General features: G+C 39.6%; 1 protein-coding gene across 4 annotated transcripts in view; it reads left to right on the forward strand.

The window, feature by feature from the left end:
• Positions 1 to 20664, forward strand: part of PTCH1 (patched 1) — a 73424-nt gene that overhangs the window by 47009 nt on the left and 5751 nt on the right. For 2 of the 4 annotated variants that reach the window (XM_014869153.2, XM_014869152.2), the window contains exons 14-22: positions 1358 to 1757; positions 2245 to 2554; positions 7832 to 7974; positions 9894 to 10077; positions 11551 to 11831; positions 13333 to 13470; positions 15365 to 15507; positions 18463 to 18562; positions 19904 to 20158. In XM_014869153.2, the coding sequence (XP_014724639.2) occupies positions 1358 to 1757; positions 2245 to 2554; positions 7832 to 7974; positions 9894 to 10077; positions 11551 to 11831; positions 13333 to 13470; positions 15365 to 15507; positions 18463 to 18562; positions 19904 to 20158 (1954 nt within the window). Of the gene's footprint in view, positions 1 to 1357; positions 1758 to 2244; positions 2555 to 7831; positions 7975 to 9893; positions 10078 to 11550; positions 11832 to 13332; positions 13471 to 15364; positions 15508 to 18272; positions 18290 to 18460; positions 18563 to 19903; positions 20159 to 20664 lie in introns of those variants that run through there. The other 2 variants (XR_015799205.1, XM_088155889.1) reach the window with 2 other exon arrangements.

The raw sequence follows: 20664 nt of genomic DNA on the forward strand, positions 1-20664 counted from the left end.
ATAGAATGGTAATACTGCCATTCTAAAGTGTGTACAAACATACTTTCAACTGATACACAGCCAACGCTGAGCCTAGAATGGGGGTTAGGAGTCTGCTGTCATCAGTGAAGCCACTGCTTGGAAATGAAATGTCTTTTCTACCTTAGTTTTTGCTTTTGACTGCAGTGAACAGGATGAGCTACATTTCTACACATGTACTCCTACTGGCATAACGAGGATGGGGAGAATCTGCATTGGGAAATCTTAGCCTTTTACAGACATCTGGGAGCTGATAGTTTGATGTTTTAATGTCAAAGGAAGAAAGCATTTTACTAAATTTGTTTCTGAGGGAATGGTTAAAACAGTGAGTGGATCCCAAACTATTTCTGATTCAGTCGTAGTTTCAGAGAACAGCCAAATGTATTAGAGTCTTGGATCCCTGATTCTCAGGAATTCAGGGCACTCAGACCTTCCATTTATTTCTTCATCTAAAGCTGCTCTAAATGTGCATCAGAATTCAGCCACTTTTGATGTGAAGAAATGCAGTTAGTGAGAGCTTGCTTTGATTACATAGGCAACATTCTGAATTCCTCTTGTTTTTGTAGGATTTGTGACTTGGTGAAAAATACCTGGTACTGTTTATCATCCATTTGTCAATTCTCTTGTACAGGAATAGGCTTGTCTCCAAGAATTATAATTTTTTTTATAAACTGGGTATCTGTTAGGGTCTTGCATAGACTAAAATAAAGGGAATACTTCAATTACTTCTGTGATTTTGTCTCTTCATGTGACCCATATGGAATGAATCCTTTCATTAATACTTTAATGTTTTTCTGACTTATAAAATATTCAGTCAGTATATGGCAGTGGTTTCCACCTGCCTCCCAAAAGTCTGAGATCTTATCCAGAAGGCCCAAATATTATTTAACAGTTACTGCATTTGTTCTAAATAGAAGAACTAACTATGTCATGCATTTGCCTCCTCATCTAAATATCTTAATTCTCAGCATGGATACAGAGATGGAAACTCAGACTTACTGTGCATTCAGGCTGTGTACAACTACCTGATGAGCATGTGTAATTAATGGAGTGATGTGTGAACGTGCCAGTGTCTTCAGATTTGGAAACAGATGCTGTTTCCTTCTTTCTGGAGGACAAAAATTTGCACATATTCTCAGTGACCTGCACTATGAACCGTGTCTGAGAAATGTTTCCTAAATGCACAGAATGAAATTAACATCTAAGCATTACACGTAATTAGTGCAAAGTGTCCAGTAGAAGTAGAAGCAGTCTCAGATGGAAGCATGTCATGCTATCTAGCCTGATTAAAATAAAGATCTGTCTCAATACAATCAGATGTTTTTCTCTTCTCTTACAGCCCATGTGTCACTAGAGTGATTCAGGTTGAGCCTCAAGCATATGCAGAAAATGACAATACTTGCTACAGTCCTCCACCCCCGTACAGTAGCCACAGTTTTGCACATGAAACTCAGATTACAATGCAGTCCACAGTGCAGTTGCGCACAGAATATGATCCTCACACGCAGGTGTACTACACCACAGCAGAGCCTCGCTCAGAAATATCTGTGCAGCCAGTGACAGTGACACAAGATAACCTGAGCTGCCAGAGCCCAGAAAGCACAAGCTCGACGAGGGATTTACTTTCCCAGTTCTCTGACTCCAGTATACATTGCCTTGAGCAACCCTGTACGAAGTGGACACTCTCATCTTTTGCAGAAAAGCATTATGCTCCATTCCTCCTGAAACCGAAAGCTAAGGTAATGGGGTAACTATTTACCTGTTTTTCAAAATTAGGCTTCTCTGCCTTGCCCAGTTATAAAATTATTCTGACAGTGGTATTAAATATAAGGAATAGATACAACTCTTGTGAAATCATAGTTTTTAATAATTTCACAGCTGATTTTTTCTTTTAAAAGTTTTATATTGCAAGTGCTGTAGAGACGTACTTCAAATATATGGTACAAGTGAAGGTTCTGGTGACTTTTAGTAATACAAGCTTGTAAACAGTGAAATTAGTCTCTTTACTACAATATAAATTTCTTATCCAGGATGCAGAGTCCCTTCAAGGAAGAACCAATGACCTTAGTCTTGTAGTATGTATATGCATGAAAAAAAACCCAGAAAAATAAAAGCTTGAAAGTACTGATGGATGTTAATTTCGAATTTGGCTTTGTAGTGTGACGTTAAGAATTGTTAGTTCATTTAGAGACCTAAAACCAAATAAGTTTCTGTTTTCTGTTGCAGATTGTGGTTATTTTTCTTTTTCTGGGTTTACTTGGACTCAGCCTTTATGGAACTACCCGGGTGAGAGATGGACTAGATCTCACAGACATTGTACCACGGGAAACGCGGGAATATGACTTCATTGCTGCACAGTTCAAGTACTTTTCGTTTTACAACATGTATATTGTGACACAGAAAGCAGACTATCCAAATGTCCAGCACTTACTTTATGAGCTTCACAGAAGTTTCAGCAATGTGGCATACGTTTTGTTGGAAGAGGGTAGGCAGCTCCCCAAAATGTGGTTGCACTACTTTCGGGACTGGCTGCAAGGTAAGAGAGCATTACAGAAACTTTTCTTAGTTCGCCAGAAAGAACAATTTTTCACAGTGGTATCGCTGCCTTCTTCAAATACAGTCACACTGTTTAAGGCTCTGAGCAGTAGGGAGAATGCCTAGGTGTTGCTTTGAACCCACGTGTGGACTCACTCTTTGTCACTTAAATTCTTTGTGTTTAAATTTGCTCTCCAATAAGACAGTTCAGAAGTTCTAAGTGATTATATCCGTGCCATTCTGGTCTAAGCAGTTGATGAGGTGTTATGCATTATGCCAGATATTGCCCTGTGTCTTGGGTAAATAAATATTTGGTGAGTGTTTTCAGAGCAGTAAATGAAAAGTCCCTGTCCGGTGATGTTTTCTGACACAGGCATAAGTGAGTGATCTTGTTGGCTTCAACTGGGACTGCTGGCATGAAGAAAATTGAGTGTGGCTTATGTGTTTTATTAGGTTAGGAAGTTACTGCATAGTCCAGGTTTCCAATCAACTACACTCACCCTTTCTGTGATGCTGCTTTTCTGTGCTGAATTGCAACACAGTGGGGAAAGACGAGAAAGAATGGCCTTTCAGGTACTATGATGATTATTATATTGAAACCAAGCAATTGAAGATATTGAAAATACTGTAATTGCACATGTAGAGACAAATAACTAGTTTGTGTTTAAAATAAGGAGTACTGTTACATCTCAGCAAATTTAACAGCAAGCATACTTTGCCCAGGATTACTTTGGTCCTACCTATGTCTTTCTACTGGGAAAATTTCTAGTAAGCTTTTGCCAAAAAAAAAAAAAAGAAAGAGTGCTGACCTGGTGAGACTGTAAATTTTAAACTTAATTGTGTACAGATGATCAGTGATTCTTAGAGAGCATGTAGGTAACTGTCAGTATCTGATGTATTTTATTCCTTCTGAAAACACGTTGAACAATGTTAGGAAAGCAAATGCATGTAAGTGACAAAACTACACAAAATGAGGTTTCCCATGTGTTTAATGCATTGCTAAATAATGCAAAGCAGTATTTCAACTATTAGCTTTGGGGGTTTTTTTAATGGTTTTTAAATACATTGGATCCATTCATTGCAGTCTACTTACTGGAAGCTTTATTTAAAATATTTTGCTCACGTAAGCATATTGAGCTGTAAGGGAAGGCATTACTGGCAGGAAGAAAATTCAGCATAGCTTAAATGTTTGCTGGATTGGAACCTTACTATGCGTGCTAGAATTCTAAGCAATTGTCGTTCTACATGCTTTTCCAAATTCTCTTAAACCTCTGCTGTTTACTTTGTTTCTTCTGTGGTTATTTTTTGCTGCTGTTCCAAAACAGTAGGAAAAAATGTATCTGGTGTCCCCTCCCCTTACGCTTTTTCCCCCTTCCCCCGTGAAGGAGATGGAAATCTGAGATTGTGTTCAGGAAGCTTTATTAGTGCTCAACCTCAGCACAGTCTGCCAACGATAAAGGCAGGAGGAGGTGCCCTTGGGTCTGATCCCTTGGAGGCTGCTCACAGTGAAGTGCTGGAGCCTAGCCCACTTGGTGTTACTCCCAGGAGTACTCCCGTTTCCAGTGCCCCTCCATCAGGCACCACACATACTTTCCCAAACCTCTTTCAATTCGGGTGCCTCCCTGTCCTCTTTGCAAGCCTTTGTGTCCCTGTTGTGTTTTTGTGGCCAAGTGCCTGCAGTCCCCTCATGCTGTGTGTCCGTGCTCGTGTGTGTTCTTTCCAGACATGCTCTTCTCATAGGGCTGTTCCTACTCTGTACTTAGTTCCGCACATAGTTACTATCCCTATGTGTCCTCTGCTTTTCTTCCACTAGAGGAGCTATGTGTATTCCTAGTACCTGAGGCGGCTGACAGGCTGCGTGGAGATAAAATGGTGTAGTAGAATGGTCAGGGAGACTCCAGGAAGCAGCAGTGATTTGATGTGGTCCATGTGGACATGCCAGCCCTGTGACAGGCCATTGATGGACCTTTTGATCAGACAGCTTTAGAATTAATCATTATGATTATTAATTAGCATGTCTGTATCCTTACCTTTCCTCCCCACCTTTTCTGAGAGGGTCACAATTAATACAACCCTGCAGCTTTGTGAAGTTGCAGGGCTCTCTTTACAGTGTAATACTTCATTCATGGAGCTGTAAAGGGGGATACTGAGATGTATCAATAGAAAGATGTTGTGTTTTCAAGTGGTACAGGGCATTGATGCAGGGGGGAGCTAGACTGTTGTATTAAAAGCTGCCATGCTTGTCGTAGTTGGGGAATTACCTAAAGGTCCAGGCTAACAGGCAGAATAACACCTGATTGTCACCAGCTGTGGTTGGTGCTGAAGGAGTCAAGGAGAGGGAAGATGAAGATAGAATTTACAAACAAGGCACAGGTTTAAGCTGGATTCAGGGAGAGTCCCTCTGTGAGGTGGAGCAGTTCTACTAGCATAGTTTTATGTGCTGGAAGGACTGGATATTCGAAGCAGGAACAGCTTTGACCTGAATGGCTAATTTCTGCCGACATGACTGTGAATCCAGTGCCAGGGGTTAATGGCTTAAGATGGCCTTCTGACACACACACATTTGTCCGGCAGAATGAAATATGCAACAACATGTGAACAAAAACATTTTTTACCAAGAAGGCATCCCTGGTTTAGCTGTACATTCTTCCTCATCTAATAGTAGTGGAGTGTGCCTTCTGCCTCATGCACTTCTCTTTTCAGAGATCCCTTGTATTTTTCTAGTATTGTTTATGTTACCATATTTTCTGTTACTGAAAATGCAGCAGAAGAAAAGTTAATACTAATCATTCATTTAAGCGGTAAATGTTAACACTGTTTTTGTTTGTGACTGTATGTAAATGAGGTAGCTTGGATTCCCTGATGGCTTCTAATTAGGCTTGTTTTTGCAAAGGGAAATCTTATCTGGTGTTTCATGGTGGCGGCTGTTCACATGACTCAGTAGGAATTCCTTCCCTCACTCCCACTGCCACATAATTTTCAATGTTGTCACTTTCTTCTGAAGCACTAAGCAAATGTGACTGCTGATGTGAAAAAATGCCATATATAAAGTTTTAAAAATTCCTTTAATTTCTAGAAATTTTCTGCAGAAAGATGTCAGCAAAAGTACTTTCATCTTTCTGCCCAGAAACATATAATTAATCCCATTTATGATAGATTAAATGTCTTTTAAAATAATTGTTATGAACATACTTGTTTTGAAAGCATCAAAGTGTACTACAAATTTCAAAGTGTAATGGCAAATTTTACTTACTGAAAATTTGAAATTCTTCAGAAATTCAGTACAGCTATCAGTGTTTTCTTAATATTCTTTCTGTAGACTTTCAGTTTCAGCAAGGTGAGTAATAAAATCGCCCAAAATGTAAAGTGTTTAAGCTGGCTGAAAAATAAAGGTGTAAAAGGGAGCAGGATTTGAAGGATGACCAAACTTGGGAGAACAAGGGAACAGAGGGCGATGTAAGGGAGCTGAGTAATGTTTCACTGCAGTAATGTTTCAAAGTGCATGCCCTTTTTTGCAGCCTCAAACTGGCAATCTCACATGCCAATGGATTTATTTGCTATTGTTTCTGTGGAGCCCCCTGACAGGGGTGGGATGTTTATGTGAAAGCTCTCCCCTGATGTGCTGTCTATCATAGCAGTTTGTGTGCTCCTCCTGTGGAGGGGAAGCAGTTTTACTGGAAGTTACACTGTTCTTAGGTTGTCTCCTTCTTTTCCATGTGCTTTTTGACAGCATCCTCTTAACTTTCCAAAGTCATTGTGTTTCCTGTCAATGATATGGTAGCCCAGATACTCTCACTTGGCCACTTCGTGAGAAACTGACGTGGAGCTGGACTTGGCACAGAAGGGATGGATTGGTATTTTTGCATACTCAAACCCAGGTTTACCCTCTCTGCGGTGCCAGCAAACAGTGCTTTATTCAAAGGGAACTTCAAAGTCCTTTGGTGATGTCAGAGAACCTGATGGCAAATTGGCCTCCTCCTGGATCAGTGCTAGAGGACTGCATGCAGAGATCTGGCAGGTTGCTTTCATCATTTGGTTCTCAGTCTGTTGGCTTCACATGATTTGACATGGTTTAGTGAGACGGCATGGGAGGCAGTTTTCTAAGGGAGAGAGGACGAGTTTGTCAATGAGAATGTGTATTCTGTCCCGGAGGCAGTGTCAGCCGGGTGCGTTTTCTCTTCCAGTGCTCTTATCTCAGTACAGCTGTAGCTAACCTATCCAGTCTGCAGCGATGGTTTTCATTACGGCTCCACAGCCCAGCTGTGAGGTGGGTCGATGATTTCCTCCACCGCCACTCCCCCGGCCTTTTTTTCCCTTTCCCTGGACATGCGGTTTGTCATCTGCTTGCACAGAGCCTCCTTGTACTGGGCTGTGGCTTCCTGTACTAAATCTGATCCAAATTTCTGCTATGAGGTATTCCCTCCCCCTTGAAGGGTGGCAAGGAGGAAAATAACAGTTGAGAGTGAATAGGTGTTGGCTGTGATCTTTACATGTGCTGGCAGCAGATCCCATGACTTGTATTAGCTGCACAAGTTGAACAGATGGAACAAATTGACAAAATCGTGTTCACTCACGCTGTGCTTGAGGAGCAGCTGAGTTGCTGTTTGAAGTTGAAAGTTTGAGTGTGTTTTTCTCCCCCCCGCCCCCGTGGTGGAATTTCTGGTTATAGTGTAGAAGCTATTGCCCCAGTGCTCTGCAGTAGCCCAAAACAGTAATGAGAGCGGTGTGTGTCCTCCTCTGTGGCTCAGTGCACTCAACTAGGGTTTTGTTGATGCAGAGGCGAGTAAGGAGAATGTTTCTCTTCTAGATAACAGACTTACCTTAACCAATCTCTGCTTGTAAGGTGGTGAAGCTGGATGAGGGCTGAGCTCAGCCCTTTTCTGTTCTAAAAAAGATTAACTCTTTCCCATAGACTTCTCCAAGTGGAATGCTTGAAGATCTTCAATTTCGCTTGAGGCAAAGCCATTTATGCCAGTGCACAATGCATCTGCAGCTTGCTAGCTCAACTTTGCTGGTCTGCACAATTTGGGGACTCCTGAGGCTTCTCCCTTGCATTTTCTTGCTTCCCCTGCCTTTCTTTGAGCAAAATACTGAATATGCAACAAATACTTTCCACACATTGACGGTGTGAATCCCCAGTTTAGGAGGCTCCAGGTCAATAATTTTCATCCTGATTCAGCTATGAAAAAGCATCATTATTTTTTCTCCTTCTGAAACTTGTTTATAAGATGATTATTCACCTGCTTATTCTGTCTTCTTGCCTCTCTTAACTCCTCAGGACTTCAGGATGCGTTTGACAGTGACTGGGAAACTGGGAAGATAACGTACAACAACTATAAAAATGGTTCTGACGATGCTGTTTTGGCTTACAAGCTCTTGGTACAAACAGGCAACCATGCAAAGCCCATTGACATCAGCCAGGTAGTGTATCAGACTCCATGCTGGTTTACACAAGTCATCCGGAGTAGGGGGAGATGCAAAATCTACAAAGGTTGTAGTATCTTTTTTTGAGCTCAAGGAGCTGAATATCTGAATTGTGCCTTTCTTGTATGGCCTTGCTGACTTTGCTGAAGCCACTCCTCAGATGCAGTATGGCCTATGTTGCAAATCAACGTGGCAGATGCTAGTCCTTAATTGTTACTGGGTGATATACGTTTCGTGCTCCCCTGCCAGACATGCTCAGTTTCCATGGAAATTGTGAAAAATACTTCTCTGCATCCATAGGTGTATGGAGTTTAGTCCTGTGCCAGACATTTGAAATTACTTGGTTTGTTCCTACTGATTTATGCACAGTAGAACATTTAAAAAAAGATATTGTTGAATTATAGAGGAAGGAGACTGAAATGATTACATGCAGTATGATATTCTTGTACCACCATCACTAAATACATCTAAACTGCTGTAGAATTACAAAAGGCAGTTGTTAGAGCTGACTAAATAAAGTATGCCTGAGGTTACCACAGCATATGAAAGCATTTGCTGTAGCCATTTGTAAGTGGAAATGCATTAGGAATGATTCCTTACACTAAAATTAGATTTCAAACGCTGAAGAAGAAATTCTTCAATAACATTCTCTTCTCTGAGAGTCATCATCAACTCACTGTGCTTTCAGGCAGAAAAATAGTGTTTTTAATGAGCTTCTTGGCAGTTCTGCTTATTGTCTTTCTTTATTCTTCCTGGCATTAAAGGTGACAGATTTACAGAGTACATTGTTCAAAGTTACTGTAGTGTGTGAAACACACTGCTGTATAGCAACATGCAACATGCTGTCAGGTCTGAATGAAGCTTCAGCAATGAATTAGGCAAAGAAAGGGGTTGAAGAGAAAACCTTCAGTGAGATTTTGTTTAGCAGAGTGTACCAGGTACGCCGTGGAACAAATGCAATTGGACTGCAGCTGCTGATATAATTTCCTGTGCCTGGGAGGGAGAAAAGTGTGGTGCACCCACAGGGGTTGAGTGCTGTACTGTGCAGTTCCAGAGACAGCTTGAAGACATACAGTTGTTGCATATCCTGTGGACTAATTGAATCCAGATCCTTGGAATCCAACTTTTTTTTTTTTTTTAACTGCTGTCACTGTTGTTTTTCATTTCATTAAAAAGACCTGGAACTGGAGCTGAGCCAGAATTTTAAATAAACAAAACAAAAAGCCCCAGTAATACTTTTCACCCATGGAGTCCTCTGTCAGAGCTCTAGCTGTGCAGGATTTGGCTAACAGAACCCTGGAAGTATACCACTGCTGTTTACCCCACAGATGCATTTGCCCACAGTGACCCAAATAACACAGGGCAGTCGTCTGCTTTTTTGACGCTGGGCATTTTCTGAATACATAGGTCATAGGAGGCAAGTGTTAGCAAAATTTATACAGATGTTGTTTTATTTTTATAGCTCTCCTCCATTTACTGGGTGGCATTTCCTTCAGTGTTAACAACAGAGGTTAACTGCACGCAGACATGTATAAGGACTCTTGCCAGGTTTTCTTTCCGTGTCTTTAAATATGTTTCTCCAACTTGGTTGTTTTTCATTCTTGGCTGCAGTCTTTCAGAATTTGGATTTAATTGGTTTAGTGTATTCTGGAACCATCTGTTGATTTAGTGGTTGTTGTAAATATTATATGAGTACTAATTTATAAATATCCACTGTCACTGCATTTTCTTTGATTTTGTTTTTGTTGTCAAGCAATAGTTTACTGATAAGTCCTTTCAAGTGAAGATTCATGTTCTCTTGCTTATACCCTCCTATATGTGTGTTGCATTTCCAGGCCATTTGCTGAAAGCATTATGGCAAGAGCCCCGAAAACAAAACTTATTCTGAAAGGCTTCTAATTTTTTCCATTTTGCAGTTGACTAAACAGCGTCTGGTGGATGCGGATGGAATCATTAACCCAAATGCTTTCTACATCTACCTGACAGCCTGGGTTAGCAACGACCCTGTGGCCTATGCTGCCTCGCAAGCCAACATCCGCCCGCACCGCCCGGAGTGGGTCCATGACAAAGCAGACTACATGCCAGAAACACGCCTGAGGAGTAAGTAGCATTTCATCCTAACGTCCTACAGTTTACATGAGTGCTCCCACTCCTTCTTTCCTTCAGGCACCAGTAATCGCTGATGCTGCACAGGGCTCAGAAGTGTAAGCAGGAGAATACGTTGTGTTAGGCTGTAGTCATAGGTGATCCAAGCACCGCTGCGTCTGTGACACTATTGCAGGGTTTTATCATGTTGAATAATGAGTCATAGAACAGTTTAAAGCTCTAAAAATTAATAGTAAGCATTGCTTTTTAAAGTGTTACCTGATAGTTCCATCTGTGTGAGAAACCTGGGCATTTCATTAAATTCCTGCCTAAGTTATTCTGAAATTTCATTACTGAAATTCTGTCGTGGTTGTTCTTGATTCTTAATGCCCAAGAAATTTTTGCCAAGGTAACTCATTTGCTAAGCTACTGCACTGATATAGTACAAGAGCTAGAGGGACACCATTCACTGTTTTCCTGGCACCAATACCAGCTGGCATTGCTTCAGCTTCCAATTCATTGGGAGGATTGCTAGTTGGACAGCAGTAGGGAAGGGGAGAGGGCATACAGGGGACAACTGGTGCACTTGGAAATGCGGTTAGATAACCATGCTTCAGTGTATCCAAACCCTAGAGCTTTGTGGCAGTCAGCCAAGTTTTGTCTTAATGAAAATTTATAGTTGAGATTATAAAAGGGCAAATCATGTTAAGCAAGTCAACTGAATGAAGCTGCAGGGTTTGGAGCACACAATGGCAGTAACCAAGAGCTTGTTGTAGAAGCCTTTTCTTTTCTAGTCATAGGGTAGACCTTGCATTACGCCCAAAAAGAAGTATGGAGAGTGTTGGTTTGTCAAATTATTAAAGGATAAAAAGTTACGTAAGTCCTCAGTGAGCCGTTACTTTTATAGGGTTTTTTCCTCCACTAATTTCTATCAGAATGTGGATTTCCGCATTTAAATTTCCAAATGTTTGATGGAAGTCTTAAAAAAACAACCAACCTGCTCAAGCCTAATTTTTCTTTAGTTTTGTGTCAGTGTATCTCAGTTAATCCCAGGGAAATGACCTTTGATTTTGAAGAAACTGCATAAAAGAGGAGCATTCTGATAAAATTTTCAAATTATGTGATTTTCTATTCTTATGTTGCAGTTAGGGATTTTTGACTAGGTATCCAGTAAAAAGCACTATAACATTGATCAAGATTAAATGCATGGGTTGAAAGATAACTGTTAAACTGTATATAACTGTTAGGGAACTTGATGTACGCTGTATTCATCTCATTACACTGCATGATAAAATGGAGTAATCTCACGTACTGTTTCCAGTTTCTATTTATTGGAGAGTTTTAAAACTATAATTCCAAACAAGTAAAATTTAAATTCACCACCTTTTATACATTATACTGTTAAGAATAAAGTATTTTGCTAACCCTGGTCTCTGTATATCATCTTCTTCCCAAAAGCATATTTTAACACTGCTCTCGTTTTCCTAGTTCCAGCAGCCGAGCCCATAGAATATGCTCAGTTTCCTTTCTACCTCAATGGATTGCGTGAAACTTCTGACTTTGTGGAGGCTATCGAGAAAGTGAGAGCTATCTGTAATAACTACACCAGCCTGGGGATCTCCAGCTACCCGAATGGTTACCCATTTCTGTTCTGGGAGCAGTACATTGGACTTCGTCACTGGCTCCTCTTATCCATTAGCGTGGTTTTAGCTTGCACGTTTCTGGTGTGTGCCCTCTTCCTCCTAAACCCTTGGACAGCTGGGATCATTGTAAGTTTATTATAAGGGTCTTTGTTGAAGTCAAATTCCTTTCAGCATAGCTCTTGCTGTAGTCGGGAAGGTTTTGTTTATGTCTGGGCCTCTGGTGGAGTATGTATATTGCATCATTCATTATATATTTATTCAACTTGAGGGGGTAGGGTTCATGCTGAAGGTACAAACTTTAATAACCTTAATGTTCTGGCCACCTTTTTTTCAGGTTTAAAGGTTTCTTAGAAAACTGCATAAACTTTTACCCTTGCTCAAATGCACACTAACATAAGAAATAAAGACACAGAGGAAAATTAAGAGCTTGATTGAAAACAATTTCTAATTCTGTATTCCTTCTCTTCTTTTGTCACACATAGTTATTTTTCAAGGCAGTTGCTTGACTAGCTTGTCCATAAATTTTGCCAGCCATTTCTGAATGCAATCTTTCTGGAAAATCTGAAATGCTTATGTTGTACAGTATGCACTGTGGAAAACCTGTAACTGAGCTATTGAGGGGAAAGAGCGTAAAATTGTAAACTGCAGAGAGTACTCCTCCATGCTTTCTGCAAGGCACCAAAAGCCTCTCAGTAAACATTCAAGTTAAATTGAATGATGATGTTCCTATGTTTAAATTCCTTAAACTATCATATGGTTTATAAAACACCAGAAATAGAAAAGCATAAAACAGTTACTAGTTTTTGTAATGTACATTTATATGACAGGTATGTTAAAAGGTAAATGTTTAGTCTAGAATATTTTTCATAGCACCTTATCAAGCAACTTACTTTATGATGCTTGATTCATTAGCTTATAAAATCATTTATTGTAGTGCATACTTTCTTTCCTTTGGAAAAGGTGTTCATTTTCAGAGTCCACCATTGCTTCTATAAGTGTGTCAATTTTTTTTTTCCTGCTTGGCTTTAGCTACTTTAAAGTTGATTCTCCAGATTTCCTCCTCTCCATTTCCCTCATTTTTTTTACAAGGTAGATGAAAGAAAAATAAAAGCTTCCTCTTATAGTTTACTGTTCATGACTTTGTCCATGTCAATCCCCCAAAATATCTTAAAAACTCAGAGTCCCTCTGTAACCTGAGACTCATCAGCTGATTGTGGCATTCACTTTCTTCTGTGCTTTAGACATCCTCATTTATTTGCAGTTCTATAAAAGAGAGTTCAAATACAGGTAGTTGAAAGATACTTTTTCTGGAAGGTTTGTCTGAAAGATGGGTGAAAAAGAAAAATGTACCTGTTGGGGGTATCCATGGTAAGGGGGAACAAATGGTTTTTCAGTTCACTGATGGAAGCTGGTGCTTCATGTGTTAACTGGTTCTTAGGGTGTAATTTAGACTGGCTATTCAACATTCATTGCCATTGAGAAAAATGAAACAAGTAAAAGCAGCTTGTCTTTAGGAATATAGGATGGCTTTGAGGAATATGTCCAGTGGTAACCATGTTATTTTGAAATGTCTTTCTCCTCATTGTCTAGAATGTAAAAGGATACTAACATGTTTGAAATCATCTAGGTGGTGGTACTGGCTCTGATGACCGTGGAGCTGTTTGGCATGATGGGTCTAATTGGAATAAAGCTGAGTGCAGTGCCTGTGGTTATCCTGATTGCTTCTGTTGGCATTGGTGTGGAATTCACTGTTCACGTTGCTTTGGTACGTAAAATCAAGAAGCATTTTAAAATAAAATGATGGCAATGTTCAAATCACAAATCCTTACAGTTTCTTGTCAGTGCCATGATTCTCAGAAGCAAAATTATCACAGTTTTGTGTACCTTTCTGTTTGTCTCAATGGAACAGAGTTGATCTTGATGAGGTAGTTCCTTACTATTGAGTCAGTCTCCCAGGAAACAAGAGAGGATACATTAGCCATGATACCTGTTTGATTGATGCAATTAAATAGAGAAAACAGAGATCTTAAATCACCTTGCTGCAGTCCAGACTCTCATGATCCTTGTTGCATCAGAGTTACACAGCTTTTAGTTGCCTCTTGCATGTAGATTCTCTATCTTGCAAAAGAGAATTCTTCAGAGGGTGTTTTTCAAAATCAGATATTGTGTCATTTGGTATTTCTGGACTTCTCAAATGTGAACATATTTGAATTAGTGTTCCAGTTGTAAAATCTACACCTTCTTCTCAGAAGCCACTGGCTAATAATAGTGGACAAAAACATGCAGTCTGTAGGAAAATATTTTTATCCTGTTTATCTAGTGGTTTAGATGATGTACAGAGTTAGGGCACATAAAGTCACTTTAACTGAAAAGAGTAATTTTGAGAAAAACCACAGTAGAATTAGAGTAAGGTTAAAGATGAGCAATTCGATTCCTCAAGTGATGACATCCTTTTTTCCCCTGCTGCTACAGATAGATAGAATTTCGAAGGAAAATGAGTTTGCTAGGATTTGGAATAATTTGGGAAGTGTTAGAAACCAATGATATAGAAGAGGAAGAAAGAAGTGACAGCGTCTTAGTATTGAAGATTCAAAACAGGAAAAATGGAATAAAAAAGGAAAAAACAGTTGTTTCTAGATGGGAAGAAACTAATTTAATTTACAGGACTTTATGGGTCACCTGTGCCTGAAGGTAAAATGCCAAGCAAACTCACACTGACACTGGAGATAAAAAATATGGAACATATAAATAGTCAAATCAGTGTTGTATAAACAAAAAAGGCAGCTCTGGAACTTTTAATGCTGAATTTAATTGAGTTTAAGAGTGATTCACAATCCTCTTGTGGGTCAGTTTTCTGCTGTTGCTTGTGAATTGTGACCTTGTTTTTTTTCAAGTTTTCTAGAGAAGGGTGGCTTAAATTCCTGGACTGTGAGGAAGATAGCTGCTTCAGCACGTATCTTAATAGTCAGTAGGGAATTAACCAAAGAGAGCCCTTAGAAATCACAGGAAAAAGATCAGCCAGGTTCTTGTTTTCTTAAACCATTAAATCATACACAAAGTAGACAAATTCATAACAAACACCAGCATTTGCATGTTCTTGATAGGGCTTTTTCATGAGGAGTTGTAGGGATGAAAGCAGTGCACTAATCATATTGTTGCTCAGGCACTGCCATTTTCAGCACTATTCCTAGGATACTTCTGTGTGTATAGAACTGCTAGCTTTGAAGTACTAAAACTTTCAAAAACTTTTTTTTTGGAGTGAAATGAAAATGTTAAAAAAAGTCACAGAAGCTGTGAACCCGCAAAAATGAGAGGAGTAGCCCTACAGTTTTCACACCTGAAGTGCTTTCACCATGATGTGAATTCTTTTCAGGTGGAAATAGGCAAATCCAGAGACAAAAGGCTACTGTTGCAAGTAGGCATTGCTTCCAGAATTATTATGGTCTGACTCTGTCATCAGTGCTTACTCTGGTTTTGTGACTTCAGCAGCTGCTGTGTGGTGTAACTGCAGGAGCAAGCCTTCTCTCAAGGGTTAGCTAGCTACAGAGATAACTTTGATAAACTGTAGTTTGGAGTAATTAACTGATGGAACACTGTGTGTGCTAGAATTGGACGGTTCTGTACACCTGCCTAAGGAAATGGACTTTTTTGTTTTACAGGCGTTTTTAACTGCCATAGGAGACAGGAACCATAGGGCTGTCCTTGCATTGGAACACATGTTTGCACCAGTGCTGGATGGGGCCGTGTCCACTCTGCTGGGAGTGTTAATGCTTGCAGGATCAGAGTTTGATTTTATTGTCAGGTAAAGCATTTTTGTGTTTTGACTTTCTTTCCAAAATAAAAATAAGTGTGCTTTTAATTTTTATTCACTTCAGTGAATCTGTCATTTTATTACTATGCGTGGTGTGTCAAGTATGCTTACATCATGGTCCTGCTTTCCCTCTGTTTTATTAACTCCTTGTTACTTGCTAGACATGGTAGTATTTCCATTGCTGACATTAAAATCTGTTCCAGGAAAATATGACACTAGCATGAGGGAACACAAAAATGTCGCTCTTTAAAAGTTTGCTAATTCTGGATTTGAATTAGTTCAAAGCATCTTGTATTGTCCAGTATTAGCTGCATCTGACCTATAGCCTTTAGGTCCTCCAGACTTCTTGTATGCACAAGAATTTGTATGCAAAGGACACATGAACCTACAAACAGTCAACTGTGCTGCAAGTGACTCTCTCAGGGCCTTCCCCTTCTATCCTTATGCGGGTTTTACATAATGAGGAAAAGGGTTGAGGGGATGTGGGGGGAAGAAAGCCCTGTTTGGGAGCTGGGGAACCATAAATATGAGCACAGAACTTCATACTAAAATTTTGTACAGCAAATCCTAAAGGCCCTTCTGTTTAGAACTACAAGCAGGCTGTTTCTTGTGAATATAATTAAGAATGTGAGTTTGTCAAGTATAGAGGAAAGCAAGTCTTTTCTTAGGGGGAATTTGAGAAGTGCAATGAAACAGATCCTCTTCTATTCCAAACAACCTGTGGAGCTCTGCAAAACGGCTAATCTTAGAAGTAACACAGGCTCTTTGTGGTAAACTACAGCACACACACAAAAAAAATAATCCAAGCCCTAAAATGGAACTGAGGTAGAACTGGGCCAAATAAAAATGCTCTAAAAGATGGCTTAACTACTTAGGTAGACATAAGCTGGATAGATTGCTAGACATAACTGACATCCATTTGACAACATGAACAACAAAATGTCAGGGGCAGGAACTGAGAGAATGACTGCTAAATCTCATCAGGTTTTTTGTTTATGTATGAAAGAGATTTGAAGAAAGCAGGCAGTTTGCAGTTAGATTTCATGAAACCTGCGTGAAGATTATTACTATTCAGGTATTCTGTGTCCTGAAATAGAAATGTTTTTTCCCCCAAAATCACTGGTTTTTACTTTATTGTGTTGGTATTGAAGAAATAGAATTACTCTTTTAGGTTGTGGTTTTGTAAGGATTAGAACATTTTGACGTATAAGTTACTGATAGATTTAACCTAAATTTACAGGGGTACATTTTTGGTGTGCTATTTTCCTACCTAATAGATGAGATTTTGGCAAACATTTTTGTGTCATAGCAATTGGAAGATTGTAGCAGCCCCTCACACCAAATTTGGATTGGATGTACTCGCAGTTTATAAAATGAGCCTTTCAACTTTTCAACTTATGTTATTTTACTTTTTTTGGCCATCAGTTTCTGATTTTATAGCAAATCTCATTTCAGTTTGCTGTGTTTAAAAAATATAATAAAATAAACTATGGGGAGCCTGAGCATTGTTAGAGTGGGCGAAGAAGATCCTAAACTTCCGGAAAGCGACAGATTAGTCCAGCAGTGTGGAAGATTAAGTAAATTAACAGACACTGTATACACCAACTGGTCAAAGCTATAATCCTCCTGTTTATTCTAATGTTAGATGGATTAGATGCAAATGTTTTTAATGCCTGTTGTTGATCTGTGTCCCAGTTTAAAGTTCTGGTAGTTTATGTTAGTGGAGTAGATTGGCTTGCTGATTTTTGTTAATGCAGATCAGAAACTCCCAAATGTTTACAATAGCAGGATATTTATAGTTTTACAGGAGTCTGATATATATGATCAAATGTGGAAACAAGGAGGCAGTAAAGTTTGTTGCCAGCTAGACAATGTAATCAGCAGACCCATTAGGAGCAAACTTGCCCTCTGTTTTTCTCCTTTGCCTTCTCCTCCAGGAATTTACCAAGACTGAGTCCTTGAAATCATTAGTTACAACGTAGCCTTAAGTTTAGTCTGAGCCCCAGCTGTGCCGAATACCAACTAGCAAGACTTTCCTTTTACTGACAGGTTTACCTTGGTATTCATGAAGGATCCCAGACCTTAGCCCTCAGTGGTGGGAAAGGACAACTACTTGTGCACTTTTCTCTTCTTCCATAGTATTTCAGCCTTTATGTTTGAATTGGCTGACGCAAAACAAGAGTATTCAGAGATGCTAAATTGTTCAACAAAAGATTAGCCTGCAATGCAGCTCTGCCATTGTGGAGTGCTCTTACTCAGTACAATGCTGAAGCTTACTATAGAATGGGCATTTTCTTTGCAGAAAGCGGGTTCCTGTGTTGTAAAAGAGTTGCAATTCAAGCTATTTGGTAAAGCTGGAACTCACAGAATTCTAGGCGTTAAGTTTGATTAATGAACGGCAAGGAAAACCCTTACCTGATATACTGTAGATTTAATTAGACATTCTGCTGTAAGTTGCAGAAGCATTTCACAGTGGATTAGCTGCTGGGAGAAGAGGGCTTCTTTTCCTTCTACACTAAATTGTTTAAATTCTACACCCTTCACTTCATTTGTTTGCTTCTGCTGGGTTTTCACTAATGGGGGCCCCTTTTCATTGTATTTGTGCTTTCAATCCATTCAGCCCTTCCCTGCACATTCCATATTTTTGTGTTTGTGTAACACATTCATAAATAACATTACATGCTTCCAGATTCTGGGAAATTAACAAATGTAATTTCTTTTCTTTCCTTTCTCAACTAACACTTTGTGGAATGTAGCTTCTCTAATTCAAAAGGTAAAAACCCCTAAATCTTATATAAAAAGTGATATAATTGTTTCCTTTAATGTTAGTAGTATGTTAGAGTTAATTTAGTATCTGTATTATTTAACAGACGTAGGAGTAATTTGTAATCCCTTGTTTCTAGCAGTGGCTGTTCTCTCTCCTAAACCATTTAAACTGTATTTCAGGTATTTCTTTGCTGTTTTGGCAATCCTAACCATTCTGGGAGTTCTCAATGGATTGGTGCTGCTTCCTGTTCTTCTCTCATTCTTTGGACCATACCCCGAGGTCAGTAAAATTAATTGTGAACAGAAAAAATAATACTACATCTGCACTGCTGTCCCCCTCAATCAGCCCCTGTTTTTAGAAAGCATTTTTAAAATTTTCTTGGATTAAGTTTCTTGCTCTCAGGCTTTTAAATAATTGTTTATTAAAAGTGCTCTTCATTACATAGTCAATACTACTCTATTTTTAAAGGTTTTTTTAATAAGTCTTGTTTTAGAGGTCGCAATAAGCAAACCTGATAGTGTTATTTATACCGCTAGCATAATGTGATACACAAGCAAGTTTGTAAAATAAGGATTTCCCTCAATATTTTGCAAAAGATAGTTTTATACACATACCTTCTACTTTGCTACCTCACTGGCTCTGGTGCATTTCTCAAAGTGTTTAACTGAGCAGACCACCAGGAAGGCCTGTGTGGACCAACACACACAGTGGTGGTCCACAGACCACACCTTGATTGGTCTGCCAGAAGGTCCCCACTGTCCAGCCACGTCTCCCTGTGGCATTCTCTTGCCTCAAGTAGCATTTTTGCTACTTGATGCAGGGAAGGCTTCCCTTAGACATCGATGATTTTACAGTACAAAGTCCAAGTCGAGACTCCAGGATTCACAGATACCAACTTTATATTTGGTTGTTGATCATTTATTACCTACTCTGTAGTTAATACAATTACTGTGTTACATGGGGTTATCTTTATCACGTGTCAGTACAGTCAGTGTGCTGTGTTTCACACGTCTATATATATGTGTGTGCACAAGAATAAAACAAAAGGTATGTATACAGCACTGGTACATTTCAGAAGTGTTTGAGTTCTTTTAATATTAGTAAAACAGTTTTGACAACAATATGTAATCTCTTAATTCCTAACAGTATGCATGACCTGTCTCTTACTTAAACAATGTGTATGTGTGTGTTATTACCATATATATTGCTGTGATGTGTGTATCCATCTCTCTTTGCAAATAGACACTGAATAACCCTGTGCCAACCCACTGAGGTGATTTTATGAAATCACTGCTAATGTTTGCTGAAGGGGGACGGGGTCCCACAGATTACTTTTATTTTTATATTTACAAGTGCAAGTGCATGCACATACATACATGCTCCCACAATGATACCTAGAATAATCTGAGTAGTCTTGTTTAGATACATATCTGCAGATGGAGATCATGTCTTTTATACTTAAATTAATTTTTTTCAGTTCAGTATCTGTGTTCACCAGAAAATGGTTGCTAAGGTTGTTGGCATGGCAGGGTGTATTTGGCTGAACATTGTTCGTGTCAAGCAGTAGTGATTAAAAGGGTAAAGCTAGCTAAATGTAACCGAAAGTGTTGTTGTCATCAGGTTTCTCCAGCCAGTGGACAGGACAGATTGCCCACACCATCTCCTGAGCCACCCCCCGGCACTGTGAGGTTTGCACTGCCACCTGGCCACACACATAATGCGTCAGATTCCTCTGATTCTGAGTACAGCTCTCAAACCACAGTGTCTGGCATCAGTGAAGAGCTGCATCAGTACGAGGCCACGCGAGGCCCTGGGGCACCAGTCCATCAAGTAATAGTGGAAGCGACTGAGAATCCTCTCTTTGCAAGATCCACTGTAAGTAGCTTTCATGTGGACTAGCAGGAGGGCAAGAACAAGTTTCTTGGTGTGTTTTATTTTTTGGGTGGGTTTTTTGTTTGTTTGTTTGTTTTGTTTTGTGTTTTAATCTATTTATTTTCGTGGAAAACTCTTTCTGACTGATAGTGGTTTGTGACTTTGTGCCAAAACCTGTTGGGAGTGAAGGTTATCCTCATTGAATTGAATTGAGGGTGAAGTGGTGGTACAAAAGCAGAGGCCTTTGGCATGGGTAATTGCTATTGCATCCTATTGGCACCAGCCACAAGAGAGAGCTCTCAGTCTGTTGGATGACTGTTTTCAGAGAGAAAAGGAGGAGAGATTATAAGATCCCAGCCTCTTTCACACTCCTGATTGCTCCTTGTGGATCGCTGTCATATACCTCTCTGTGATAGCACGTTTTGGTGACAAAGATTAGAGACAGAAGAAAGCAGTTTAGGCATTGTATCAAATCTTGGGCCTTGTTGCATCTTGCTACTGGGTTGGCA

Source organism: Sturnus vulgaris, chromosome Z (assembly GCF_052056855.1).
Source record: "Sturnus vulgaris isolate bStuVul1 chromosome Z, bStuVul1.hap1, whole genome shotgun sequence".
Lineage (NCBI taxonomy): Eukaryota > Metazoa > Chordata > Aves > Passeriformes > Sturnidae > Sturnus > Sturnus vulgaris.